Below are 12,949 nucleotides of genomic sequence, written 5' to 3' on the forward strand. Positions count from 1 at the left end.
CTTTCCTTTTGACCGCCGGAAACTTCTCGAACTCATCAGAATTAGACTATCGTGGGGAAAAAAGTGTGAAATAAACACGTTGGGAAGTCACCCGTGAAGCAGAGGCAACTCCGACATGGGAGACGTCCGTGTTTGGATTTCACCCGAATGCGTTTGAACGCATCACGAAATATGTCCTGGAATGCTGTCATTCCTGTGACACGCGTGTCACGGAGTAGGGTGGGGGGTGAGGAAGATGACACTTTGGCTGTGGACACAAAACTTCCCGAGCTGTTTTAGTGCGCATCACAGTGCTTAAAACGTATTTCCTCCGCCCGATCTGGAGACGTGTACGATTTGCAATGCAGCTGCCGCGACCAGGAGTCCAAACGTCGTTTTCAAAGTGTTGTTTTCATCCGGGACGCCTTCACATACCTGGGGCGGCTGCAGTTTGCCGAGGCGCCGCCGGCGAGTTGATGTCGCTTCTCGCGTCTAAAAAGTCTCCGCCGTCGCCGTCGTCTTCTTCCTCAAAATCTCCTCCCTCGGAATGAAACACCGTGCCCTCGTCTTCCTCACAGGCCCGCGGAGGATAGGACATGATAGTCCTCTCATCGGGATCCCGTCCTTGTGTGCAAAACAAACAGAAAAAAAACAAAAAGAAATTGTATCGTGCTGTTTATTTAATATTCAAATCGGGGGTGAAAGTGAGGGGGGGCATTTTACACTAGGCAGAGAGCAACAAAGATGGCCGCCCTCTTATATTTATTTTTTAACAACCCCCCCTGCACACACCCCCCAATAAGAAAAAAAATCCCCTAACATAAAAAATGGCTGACTGTATTATTTCACCCCCCCCTCCCTTCACACTGTGCGCCCCCTCCCTCTTCAAAAACATTGTTCCAAGAAAAGGGGGCTGTGCATGCGACTTACATTGTTATTACTTGTTTGTGCCCCCCCACCCCAGCCCTCTCGTACGAAGGCTATCTGTGCACCCCCTCTTATCCTCAGACTTGTGGTGTCACTTTCTGCATTGCAGAGCAAATCTATCAAGCATGGCCCCCACCATTGGATTAAAAAAAAGATTTTTTGTGTGCGTGCGCGCGCTGGGCTCAAGAGAGAAAGAAAAAAAGTGGGGGGGGGGGGCTGGCAAAGAAAAAAAATCTGCCGCAGCCATGCCCAGATTTACATCAGATTGTATTGCTTAAAAAATTAACTGCTTGCGGTGAGGATTGTAGTCTGTTAGAGGATGAAATGGCAATTGATTAAATGCTAACAATTGCTTGGGAAGATAGCAGTCCGATGTGGGGAACTGGGTAAAAAAAAAAAAAAAAACAAAGAAAAGAGAATGAGAAAAAAGGCCCAAAAAATCTGGTGGCTTTCGGTCTTTGTTATTGAATGTATTCAGGTGGTCTTTGTAATGAGAGGGGATAAAAAGCTAACATGCTTGTATGCTGAAACAGCCAACATACTGTATTTTTAAATTAAATTAGAAGAAGAAAAAGAAGAAAACCTTTATTAGTCTCGCAATGGAGAAATTCCCAATTCACAGCAGCAATGTTATGAAAGGAAGGAGTAGAACAACAAAATATAGGAGCTGCTGGAAAGGCAGCCACTCACGCGGCGCCATTTTGAAGTCAAAATAACAAAAATAACAATACAACACAAATTAGATCAACAAGGAAGAAAGGGTGAGATGGAGGAAGGCAGGAAAGAGTGGAGGATGTTTCAAAAAGAGAAGCACGGAAGAAAGGAGGGGTGGAAGGAGTAAGAGGCTGATGGTGTAACGAAGTGATGAAGGGTGAAAGGATGGAAGGGATGGGATGAAAGATGCATGGATGAAGGGAGTGCCTGACTGGCAACCAGTTCAGGGTGTAGTCCAGTTTTTGCCCAAAGTCAGCTGGAATAGACACCACCATGAGTGGAAGAGGGAAGGATGAATGAAGGAGTGGAATAGTGAAAGATAGTATGAAAGGAAGGAGGTAAAAAGGATGACATGATCGAAGCAAGGAAAGAAAGATCGAATATAGGATGATGAAAGGAAGCAAGGAGGGTGGAAGGAAGAACGGCAGGGAAGGAATGACGTATGAAAGGAGGGACAATCGAAGGAAGAATGTAGGATGGATGGAAGAACGGAAATAAGAATAGTCACGTAAAGAAGATATTGATCGAAGGAAGACGGAAACAGAAGGGTACTTGAAAAAGAAGGGCGGGATGAAGGCAGGTAGGAAGGACTAGAGGGAGGAAGAACAAGATGGAAGGGAGGAATGTATCAAAAGATAGAAAGAGGGAGAAAGTAAAAAGGAAGGAAGGATGAAAGGCTAAAATAGAATGGTATGAAAGGAAATGAGCGAAAAGAGGATAGAAGGATGTAAGAAAAGACGAATGGAAGGATTTAAGGATGCATGAAAAGGAGAAAGGAGTAGAGGCTGCAAGGAAGTGAGGAATGATAGAGGGAATAACAGAAGAGAAGCAAGAAAGGAAAGAATAGAAAGGAGGAAACAAGGATTGTAGGAAAGGGAGGAAGGGGGTTCACAACTAGACAACCATGACATGAATTGACGATTTGTAACTGTAGTAAATTCGAGTAATTCAATTAAGAATAAAATAATGAAGTGGTAAATTCTCATCATGGTGAATAACGTTAAAGACTGTTCAGCTGTTCTAAACGTAACAAAACGTGCTTCCGAAAGGCAAATTCATTCAAGAGCCACTTCGTAGTACTTATCATGACCACGGAGGGTCACTGTTGATCAAGTGTTGCGTAGAAAATGTCTCTGTGACAAATACTTCCGGCGGCAAGCCACAGAAGAAGAATGCACAAATGGCAACAATCGAGGAAAACGGACCGTCTACTCATGTATGCTTGTTTCGTCTCTTTACGCTCTTATGGTCATTCTTTTTAAGTTTATAGTTTGGCGTTTAAACCCGAATACGCGTGTCTGCTTCCCGAAAAGCGACACTCGAGCGTTGAGCAATTTTGTCGCTCACGAATTTGCGGTCAGGTTAATGTCAATAAAGACAAATGAACCTTTTAACATTACGGCTTGTATCTCGTCATTGTCATCTTCAACGGCCAATTGTCAAGGAGATCCACTTCCTAATACATAACCAACTAAACATGAGTACTTGTCGCCACGTGGATTTGAGCCAATCAGAAAATCCTGTAGGTTGACACCTTGGTGATTCTCACGTTTTCAACCAAGTGCCACCTAAAAAAAAAAAAAAAGATCAACTCTTAGCGTGCTGCCATAATGACCGTTAAAAACAGTTGTAAATATTTAGATACAAACGTATGTTCAAGTGAAATAAAACGTAATTGTACTGTACCTCTGGAACAACGTGACGTGTCATCATCCCAGGCTAGGGAGAAACTCCAGCGTCTCTTGAACAAGAACATGAGGATCCGCATGACTGACGGCCGGACCTTGGTGGGCCTTTTCCTCTGCACGGACCGGGACTGTAACATAATCCTCGGGTCGGCTCAGGAGTTCCTTAAATCCAAAGGTGACCACGGTGGCACGCTTTAAGCAAGGTTGCCTGGCAGTTTATTGATTTTTTTTTTTTTTTTACCCTTTCTTCTCCTTCTCTTAAGACACTTTCTCCCAGGGTGAACCCCGAGTTCTGGGCCTGGCCATGATCCCAGGTCACCATGTTGTGTCCATTGAGGCTGAGGCTGACATTCTGGACGACACTCAAGCTTTCGGCGTGAACCACTAGGAAATGAAAGCACTATGAAGAACGGACTTCTGCTTTTGTTTTGGAATTCAATATAATACATTGTTATGTCTTTTCAGTGGAGTCTCAGGAGTTCAGAAGAAAACACAGGAATTGAGAACATGGAGCTTTATTGTTTTTGCAGTCAAAAACTCCAGTTATCCCTATAGAAGGAAGAGTCGAGGGGGGGGGGCATTTTATTCTGCCCTACGATTGGTTGGCAGCCAGTCGAGGGTGTTTCCACCTGGGATCGGCTCCAACTTGCTTTTTATGTACAATGCAGTCATCAGTAACATTTTTGTTTTGGGGATCAGTTTCATACAGTTGAGCCCCTGCATGAGATTGGCAACAGAAAAATGCAAAAAGACAAACAAAACAATCTCAATAAATAACGTATGCTCTCTTTCATAAATTACAGTGTAAATAGTGTGTTCTTTAAGAAATTAGTACAGCGCTACCATAACTTCGAAGTTTTCCGAGTAAATCGGCCCAACATCCCGCCTCTCACTGTACTTTGAAGCGTCAGTCATATTCCTAAGACACTTTCAGCTTGGCATGAGTTGCAATCACACAGCCTTTGATCAGAAAAGAGTGCTTATGAAAATAAAAGTGCACATTTTGAAATGAGGAAAAAGAGAATACTTGTCATTCAGTTCTCCGTTTGATGACGTCAGTCTTTTGAGCAAATTGGTTTAAAAAAAAAACAAGAAAAGAAAACCTCCTCGGGGCAAAACAAAGTGAACTTTGCAGTTTTTAAGTCTGTCAGCCATTTTTGTTTGAACCAAAAAGTCCTCACCGTGACTGGGCACAGAGTCTTTTACTGGAATTTGAAGTGGAAGCTGCCTCCTGACTCGAAGGGGTTGAAGGGAAAAGGCCAGGCGTGGCCGTTGTGTCCGCCGCCCTGCTGCTGTTGGTTCTCCGGATCCAATGGATCCTCGCCTGCGTCAAACTTCTGCCTCATTTCTGAAAACATGAGGGGGGATAAAAAAAAATCACTTTTGAGTTGCTGATCCAAACTGTCAAGTCTGGACCGGCTGCTTATCCAGTTAAATATTCAGTCCAATATTCTGCTGTGAATCATGACAATGTGAATTTACACGTCCCCAAAAAGGGTGTTGCAATTGGCTGATGCCACAAAATGGTGGCACAGCAATTAAAAGTGCTATCTAGTTTCGACTGATTTATTACTTGTGATCTGGAACAACCCAAACAATCGACAATGCATCAACGCCATGCATCAAGCGCGTACACCGTCATGAACCCATGGTATATAAATTACTTTTCGTTCAAGTACTGTATTCAACGCAAACAAATCACTTTCATCCGAGGTTCATGGAGTACTTGTACGGCTGCCGTCCGATGAACTTAAACTATCTTGAATGTAACCCAATTAATCGGAACACAAATTTAAATGAACTCAACCCAAAATGAACCCACTCAAATTAAGTTAATCAAGTCAACTTTGATGAGGTCAAATGAATTTGTCTTACATAATCCAATTTAATTTACCGGTCCCTTTACCTCATTCCACTCAACTCAATTTAACCCAACTGGATTTAGCTCACCTACACTAATTCGAATGTGTTGTTTCGCAAGGTATGCCAATATTAGCATACGAGCCTAACCAACCTGAAAATCAAATCTATGTGACATCGTATGGTGGGGAGGGGGCGAGGGGGCGTGCACTAGCTCATATTGACAAAACGAGTTTGTGACACAGTGTGGTTTTCTTTGTTTTGTTTTGTAAGAGGTTTCCTGACCTGGGTCGGTGAGGACCTCCTTGGCCGACGCAATGTCGATGAACTTCTTCTCCGCCTCCTTCTTCTCGTTCTCCGACTGGAAGTTGTCAGGGTGCCACTGCTGCGCCAGCTTCCTGTACGCCTTGATGATCTCCTGCTTGTTGGCCGCCCTGAAAAAAAGCGCTCCACAAGTCAACCAGTGACCGAAGGGCAAAGAGCAACACAACATTATAAAGGCAGCTATAAATCAGATATCGTTGACTGTAATACAGATTAAATTATTCCATGTGCTTGTAAAAAAATAAAAAAAAAATTTAAAAGGCAATTAAACCAAATAGAAAAAGATAAATAAATAGAAATTAGGACACCTCCCCCCTCCTCCGTTCCACCCCCTAAATCGTTCTGCCTGAATGCAAATACGAATGGTTCTTTGTGCATGCTGACACAGTACCGGCTCACTCCAAGGATCTTGTAGTAGTCTCTCTTGCGAGAGAGCTTAAGCAGCTTCCGGGCTCGCTCCAGTCCTTCTCGGATGTCGTTGCTGTCGTTGTCAAACTCCTGCGCCTCTTGGTAGTCTTCCACGGCTGCGGTGGTGGGGAAGAGGGAAAAAAAAAATCCAAGTCAAAGTCAGCGCCGACTTGTGGGGGCAGCTAGCTCGCGACTCAGTGGTGGGGGGCCTACCTTTCTCATAGTCCTGGTTGAGGATGAAGGCCTCGGCGCGGTCGCGCAGGATTTTGGCATTGCGGGGGTCCCTCTGGTGCGCCTCGGAGCACACGTCGATGGCGTCCGTGGCTGACTTGACCTGGAAAATGACCAGGTTTCTGACTTAGCCCTATCGCCTTATTTAACTTCACTCAATTTCATTCCATTTACTGTAACAGCGATTGATGTAACGCAATAGAATTCAACTCAATTCTAACGGAACAAACTCAACTTCACAAAATTTTATCTGAACTCCCCTCGATTTAAACAAACGCAATTTAACTCCACCAAACATAATCCAACTCAAATGAACTTCCTTTTACAAAGTCAATTAAATTTTGATTAGCTTATTTTAAATCAACTTTCCCAACTCAATTTAACTTGACTCCACTCAACGGAATTTAGTTCAGCTGTACAAAACCCATCATTTTTTAAAACTAATTCATCAATTGATTGAACAAACTAACGAAAGCACAACAAATACATAAATAAAGCAACCTAGGTAACAATGAGGCAAATAAGTATTTGACCATCCTGCCATTTTGCTCAGTGACAGCCCCAAAACCTGACAGATCTCGAGAAGATCTGTGTAGCGGATTGCGCCACAGTCCCTGCTGCGCTGTGTGCAAACCTGGTCAAGAACCACAGGAAAGGTTTGACCAGACCAAATATTGACATTGATTTGTCTCTCACAGTGGACTCTTCCATCATTTCTATGCGGGAGCACTCGCAAAATCGCAGGGTCGTCAAATAACCTCACTGTAGAGCAAGACAGCGTCTCACCTTGACGAGACAGAAGCAGATCCGCTCCTTGGCTAGGCTGGTGTAGTGTGGCACATGTGGCTCCGCCTTCATCACGCCCTCGTACTTCTCAATGGCATCCTGGCACCTAAAGGTGAGCGCAAGGTCTGAATGAAGCAAAGCCTTGGGGGTGAGAAGCGCCTTTGTACCCCACCTTTCCGCCTTGATGAGCTCCTCAGCCGAGTCCAACTGCTTGCTGAGCTTCTTCACTTGCTTGTAATGGCCCAGGCAATCCTTATCATCCTGGTCCAGCTTCAGGCACTCTCGGACTTGGCTGCGCACAAGGTAAGAAGAGCATGTGTGGGCTGGATGGTAGGGTTGGGGTGGGGTGGGGGGGGGGGAAGACTCACTTAAGAGACTCATGGTGCTCCCCCAGGCTGTAATGCAGCAGGCTGAGCTTGAGGAATGCGGCGCGGTTGTCGTTGCGCAGCCGGGTGGTGGGCGCCAGGTCCTGGATAGCCTTCTGCGGGTCCCCGGTGCGGATGTAGCAGTCGGCGCGGAGCTCCCGCATCTCGGGATCCCAAGGCGAGATCTAGCGTGGAGATTGAGAATTATCCTAACGAATAAACGGTCAAGCCTAAGATAAGAAAGCATATTCAGAATGGGTGAGTGGGGTTGAGCCCAGCCTAATTCGGAACCCTGTTTTCACCGTACCTCAATGACTCGCTCCAGCGCCAAGATGGCGCCGCCGTAGTTGCCCTGGTGGTATGCGGCCCGGACGTCCTCTTGCAGCTCCTCCAGGTCTTCGGCTTTTGCCAGTTGCTCCAATGCGTCCGCGTGATCCGGAGACGGCCGGAGCTGTGGAGCGAGAAAAACAAGAAAGGTACAAAAACTCCCTCGATTGAAGCCAGGACAAAAACCTGGTGCTGTGCTCACCACAGCTTCAAAGTCATCATGGGCCTCCTGCGCGTTGCCTTGTTTCAGAAGGATGTTCCCCCTCTGCATCCGGGCCTGGGAATGCACAAAAAGACATTCAGGAAGGAAGTAATGCGACATGAGGCGAGGCTGACTTTATTATTATTTCTCACGGCGAGGAAGTCGGGCTTGAGCTGGATGGCCCTGGTCAGGTCGGGGAGGGCAGATCGCGACTTGCCCATGGCCAAGAACACGGCGGCGCGTTTGTAGTACGTCAGGTAGTTTTTCGAATCCACATCTGGTCACACCAAGATATGCCAACTTCAAGTCTCACGTTTGGCATTTTATCAATTATTATTATCCATTTCACATCAGCTGAAATGCAATAAATTCACCTCAAATTCAACATTTCTCAGTGTATTTAAACCATTCTAAATGTTTCAATTTTTTTTCGAAGACTCTTGCTTTGGACTTTAATGAGTGATTATGTTCAGCTTACCCACAGCAGAGTGGTAATGGGACAAGGCTTCAGCCAGCTGACCGGCTGCCAAAAGTTTGCGGCCCATTTCCAAGTGATACTCAATCTCGCCTCGAGTTGCCCCCAAGACGCCTAGAACACAACATGGTCGTCTTTGAAAAGAGAAAAAAACAAACAAACAAAAAAACAATCCAACAAGTTACCAGGGCGACCTGCACCGCCTTACCGTCCAGCTGTAGGTCCATGATGACAGAGAGCAGGGACAAGGAACACAGGACCCCGCTGAGTCCAGTCAGGCGTCCCCAATCCATACTGGCGATGGTTTAGTAACACACGAAACTCGAAGTCGAACTCTTTAAGACGCCATTCTGCAGTTGAAGCTTCTTCTCCTCGTAGGAGACAACAAGCCGAGAACAGTACATTTACGCTCCGTCTGTGCTTAAGTTCCGTATGGAAAACACCACTCGGGTTCCAAAGGTTCCCCCAAGAATCATAGCGCTTTTAACGCAGTTACGCATAAAACAATTTAAAAAATGAAAATGAAAAATAAATCCAATTTATAAGTGTTTTTCAGTCGACCAAAGAACGGCTATAACTCATAAATCCACGGAAAAATAATTCATATAGCTTTTCATGTGATATTTGACGACCCCGCCCTCCACACCAACCCCTTAACATAATTGGTCCATGCACCAGCACATCCGCATCCGGTTAGGGACGCGGCCTTTTCTCATTGGACGTTGAGGTCACGCTTAAAAAAATAACAAAAAGCATTTTCTATTCCAGAAAGTAAAGTTAACAGAGAAATGTCAAATGCGATTGTTGTCCATCAAAACGTTCAACTTGACAAAAATTCCTTGCTTCTGTTCATTTATTGTTATTGGTGATTTATTTGAATTTGCTTTTGGATGACCCAAATGATAAAATGACTCAAAACCCAAACCACAGTGTTCAACATGGAAAGAACGTTTATTGTGCATAATGGTAACAAAAAAAAATGTACAAAAAAATCGAGAATCAAATCAACAGATATCCATTGCATAGTAAGTACATGTGAATATTTGACATAAATAACCTCACAGAAAATGGAGTACAAAATGTCACAAAACAATGCTTCGTCGTCGTATTGGACTAGAAAACATAATCACGAGTATAAAAACATAGATTCCATTCAAACGTATGCATTCCGCCCATATGTGCTGGCAGCCACACTTCTGGTCCGGGCCGGTCCAGAATAAACGGTACCTCTGCTTTGATGAGGCAAAGGACTACAGAATGAAGAAAAAAAAAAAGGTTAAGATGAAATCAAATGGCTTTCTGGTACAGAAGAGGGAGGGCAGCACTTACTACTTTCCCTGCGAGCCCATCCTGCAGGAGCACATAAGGCACGCCCCCCCGGCGATGGCGAGCACGGCCGAGCACCACCCGATGTAAAGCCCCTCACCGATTTCGTACCTGCGATGGCAGAAACACAAAGTCAGGGTGCGCAACGTTGGTTCCCCCCCACCCCCACCCCCACACGTGCTGGGTCATCCGTACTTGGTACCGGGAAAGAATGGGTCAAAGAATTCCTGGGTGATGTTGAAGGCGTACCAGGACACTGCCACCATTGTGCACAAACCTTTTAAAAATAAATAATAATGTATCAAAAACCCTTTAAGAAGACATTCAATATACATGACTATTGAGGACACTGATGATGGAAAAAGACTTGGAATTTGTACACAAATTGCATCTGCTAATTTTTTTCATATTTTGATGAGGCGCTTCAACAATTTTCAAAGTCAAAATGTTCCGCTCAATCAGGACATTAGGCTTTTTTTTTTTTTTAACCGTCTCAGAATTCTTACTGGTACCATCATTAAGAACAATAATTGAAATTCATCAAGAAAAGTTACAATTGTACCTCAAATTTCACATTTCTCAACTGCTTCAAACCATTCTTATGTCAAAATATTCCAGAGAATTTAAGTTTGTGGCAAAATTGAAGAAATTCACCTCAAACTCAACGATTAGATTCAAACGCATTTCACATGAAAAAAGAAAAAAATGGAATAAAATAAAACTAACCGTGCTGAAGGATGAAATGCAGACGCTTTGAAACAAAAAGTTCAACACAACGCAACTGTTTCTTATTCGGCTCATTCACAATTCTGCTGGTTCCCAAATTACTGGAGAAGTTTACTAATGTACCGTCTCTAATGTCGATATATTTTTTTTCTCCAATCCTACTTCTAGACTACAGCAGTTCAGCATCAGCTTTTCAGTATTTCATGCAATTTCTACACAACAATGCCGCCATTGTGCACAAAACTCATTTTGTCAAATTAATCATTAAGGAGACAGCGGCTGCCAAACAAGTCCAAAGTTTGACAGGAAGAATTGATTTTTATAAGTTGTAAAGCGCGTCTTTTATTGTCCTTCAGGTGCTTTATAGCAGCCGTGCCTGACGATGCCGCCCCCCTACCCCCCCACGCCGCTCACCTTGAAGCAGCGATTCCCAGTAACGGATCATTGGGGCAAATGATTCAATTTCACTGAATTGGCGTAAAAATAAATAAATAAATAAATGAGACGTTTATAATAGCCTATGGATGCCAGCGAAACATTACTTTCGGCTAAATGAAGCTCATCAACTCACTTTAACTGGGTTCGTTGATGGCGCCAGGAGTTAATGACGATGGGAAACGTTCCAACTTGTAAATTTCTAGAGTTTTGCAAACCGATTCATATCTTCGGCCCCAAAATCCAGATGTGAAACCACAAGTCAAGAATATAGGTCCAGTACCAGTACAAGCATTTACTCTTGAGTACTGCTAGCGCGAGTACTTTTAATACCCGACATTTAATTTAACACAAGGACAGATAATTGTGAACCGACACTAAAGCGTCAAATTATCGCAGTGTCGTGACAACTACTGGCAAGGAGGACTCAATGTCGGATTCTTTTGCCCCAAGTATCGATGGCTGGGATGGGCGGCCTTCGCGAGTACTCGATAGATCAAAATCGGGACACGCTCATCCCCAGCCAAAAGATTTTTGCCATGTCAAATATGCACCAAGGCTCCAACAATTCACTAAGTTGGTGGGCTCCCTCTAATGGCCAAAAAGAAGTCTGGAGTAAGTTTGTGAATGAATCTCCCATGGCATCCTTACAACCAAACGCACGTGAGCACAAACCCGTGATTTTGGAAAACTGCCGGAGCGGAGAGTGGTGGGGTCTTGACAATGAATGTTTGCAAAAAATTGAAAAGAGCAAAATCAAACCTCAGTCTCAGTGTATTTTATTTTGAGGTAGTACTTGGTGTAAGTATTGAGAGGCACCGGCCCACCTTGAAGCACGAAAAGCATGCCGGCGGCACCCGCGATGCGACCCTTGAGCACATAGTTGTCGCCGGCCGCCTTGGAGCACTGCACGCCCACTAGCGCCGCCACCAGGCCGAAGGCGCCCATCACCACCGATGTGATCATGAGGGCACGGGACGCCTGGATGTAACCTGGGAAGGGGATGGCGACATCACAAGGTTACCCGATCTTTGCAAAAGAAAAGAAAAACATTCATTCATTCGCCTGGTCCGACTTACCATTCAAAGCGAGCAGCGACGGGAATTCCCGGCAGTTGTGGACGCCGGTGGAGTCGGTGGCGCAGGACATCCAGAGGTTCTCGTAGATGGTGGACGTTGTGATGACGTTGCCGTCCACCGTGGACGTCTTCCAGTAGCGGTTGGGTAGCGCCACCCCGACCATCACCCAACCCAGGAAGCCCAGAAACAACGCCACCACTTCCACAATCGGATCCATGATTGAACCCCTCCCACCCCGCCCACCCTCAAGCTCCAAAAGCGACGAGCAGCGAGCGACGTCCGGACGTCGGCGAGGCCAATCCAAGCATCGGCTGCGATGGCTTGGAGGAGAAGTATGAACGCTCGCCGAAGACATGCATTTATATCACCTGCTCTCTCCGCCCATTTCCACACACGCACGCACGCAAATCCGCTACCACTTAACACCCTGAAACGTAGCAGGTGTTTATCAGCTCACGCAGAGTCCAATGGTCACACGAGCAAGAGCATAAACTATGCCCCCCTTTTTTGGAGGGGACTGGGGTCAGATGGGAAAATTAAAAAAATAAAATAAAAAATACGAGCAACAAAACCAGATTTAAAAGAAAACAACAACAAATCATCCACTCTTATTGAATTGAAATCTAAAAAGTAAAATTGTCTATCTATCCATTATCATGTCAATGATTTATTATTTATTATCCTGTCTCACTGTTTTGTACCTTATGGCAAAAGAAATTTTCCACTGGTTTAAATATAAAATGACGCAGTTGTTTTTAAACGATAAATTTGATTCTTTCATTTAAAATAATGCTAATTCTAATATATATATATATATACAATTATAGATCTATAATTTTTTCCCCCAAACAAAGGTAGTTGACGCTGCTTCGTAAACAGCTCAGGGGATAAATATTCCCAATGGGGCAGGACGCACTTGCAAGTCATTTTGGGATGATGAACGCATGACACTTGAAGGACAATAATCAAGAGATCCGCCGTCACTGTGTTCGTTTAGATCAAGTCAGGCGCTCTTCAAAATCATTTTTAGGCCGCCACGTGGGGATCTGCTTTTGTTTTTGCCGCAAAGGGTGTCACCTTGGTGAACTATCGGTGCC

At 44.7% G+C, this 12,949-nt stretch overlaps 4 protein-coding genes across 6 annotated transcripts in view; 1 reads left to right on the plus strand and 3 right to left on the minus strand.

The window, feature by feature from the left end:
• Positions 1–696, minus strand: part of chd3 (chromodomain helicase DNA binding protein 3) — a 31,085-nt gene extending 30,389 nt beyond the window's left edge. The window contains 1 exon segment of the mRNA XM_086105266.1: positions 415–696. Within this exon segment, the coding sequence (XP_085961392.1) occupies positions 415–577 (163 nt within the window). The 5' untranslated portion in view covers positions 578–696.
• Positions 697–2,748: 2,052 nt separating this feature from the next.
• naa38 (N-alpha-acetyltransferase 38, NatC auxiliary subunit) lies at positions 2,749–4,105 on the plus strand. The gene is made up of 3 exons (XM_086105264.1): positions 2,749–2,836; positions 3,339–3,483; positions 3,572–4,105. Exons 1-3 carry the CDS (start codon positions 2,801–2,803, stop codon positions 3,694–3,696), a joined length of 306 nt encoding a protein of 101 aa, XP_085961390.1. The 5' UTR covers positions 2,749–2,800; the 3' UTR covers positions 3,697–4,105.
• dnajc3b (DnaJ (Hsp40) homolog, subfamily C, member 3b) lies at positions 3,808–8,723 on the minus strand. Of its 3 annotated transcripts, none has more exons than XM_086105258.1 (12): positions 8,495–8,723; positions 8,290–8,400; positions 7,964–8,088; positions 7,590–7,886; positions 7,286–7,467; positions 7,090–7,209; positions 6,918–7,023; positions 6,114–6,234; positions 5,884–6,016; positions 5,454–5,602; positions 4,490–4,656; positions 3,808–4,025 (listed from the first exon to the last, which is right to left on the minus strand). In XM_086105258.1, exons 1-11 carry the CDS (start codon positions 8,577–8,579, stop codon positions 4,511–4,513), a joined length of 1,575 nt encoding a protein of 524 aa, XP_085961384.1. In that variant the 5' UTR covers positions 8,580–8,723; the 3' UTR covers positions 3,808–4,025; positions 4,490–4,510. The 3 variants fall into 3 exon arrangements, with proteins under 3 accessions (XP_085961384.1, XP_085961385.1, XP_085961383.1); XM_086105259.1 differs by having other exon boundaries at positions 3,808–4,656; positions 7,590–7,733; positions 7,812–7,886; positions 8,495–8,722; XM_086105257.1 differs by having other exon boundaries at positions 3,808–4,656.
• A 495-nt stretch (positions 8,724–9,218) lies between these two features.
• On the minus strand, positions 9,219–12,207 carry cldn15a (claudin 15a). Its single transcript, XM_086105267.1, has 5 exons — positions 11,853–12,207; positions 11,601–11,765; positions 9,808–9,889; positions 9,616–9,723; positions 9,219–9,536 (listed from the first exon to the last, which is right to left on the minus strand). The coding sequence occupies exons 1-5, from the start codon at positions 12,205–12,207 to the stop codon at positions 9,440–9,442; spliced, it is 807 nt and encodes a 268-aa protein (XP_085961393.1). The 3' UTR covers positions 9,219–9,439.
• Between the last annotated feature and the right edge of the window lie 742 nt (positions 12,208–12,949).

The sequence above is a fragment of the Hippocampus guttulatus genome, chromosome 2, assembly GCF_054856545.1.
Source record: "Hippocampus guttulatus isolate MCC_2025c chromosome 2, RoL_Hgut_1.0, whole genome shotgun sequence".
NCBI lineage: Eukaryota > Metazoa > Chordata > Actinopteri > Syngnathiformes > Syngnathidae > Hippocampus > Hippocampus guttulatus.

Coding starts and splice junctions, on each gene's coding strand:
- naa38 (XM_086105264.1), top strand. CDS start 2,801: ATGGCAACAATCGAGGAAAACGGACCGTCTACTCAT. Junction 2,837..3,338: donor AAAACGGACCGTCTACTCAT/GTATGCTTGTTT, acceptor TCATCATCCCAG/GCTAGGGAGAAACTCCAGCG. Junction 3,484..3,571: donor GGAGTTCCTTAAATCCAAAG/GTGACCACGGTG, acceptor CCTTCTCTTAAG/ACACTTTCTCCCAGGGTGAA.
- dnajc3b (XM_086105258.1), bottom strand. CDS start 8,579: ATGGATTGGGGACGCCTGACTGGACTCAGCGGGGTCCTGTGTTCCTTG. Junction 7,210..7,285: donor GAGCACCATGAGTCTCTTAA/GTGAGTCTTCCC, acceptor CCTTGTGCGCAG/CCAAGTCCGAGAGTGCCTGA. Junction 7,024..7,089: donor GAGCTCATCAAGGCGGAAAG/GTGGGGTACAAA, acceptor GCTCACCTTTAG/GTGCCAGGATGCCATTGAGA.
- cldn15a (XM_086105267.1), bottom strand. CDS start 12,207: ATGTCTTCGGCGAGCGTTCATACTTCTCCTCCAAGCCATCGCAGCCGA. Junction 11,766..11,852: donor GTCGCTGCTCGCTTTGAATG/GTAAGTCGGACC, acceptor TCCCCTTCCCAG/GTTACATCCAGGCGTCCCGT. Junction 9,724..9,807: donor CCATTCTTTCCCGGTACCAA/GTACGGATGACC, acceptor CTGCCATCGCAG/GTACGAAATCGGTGAGGGGC.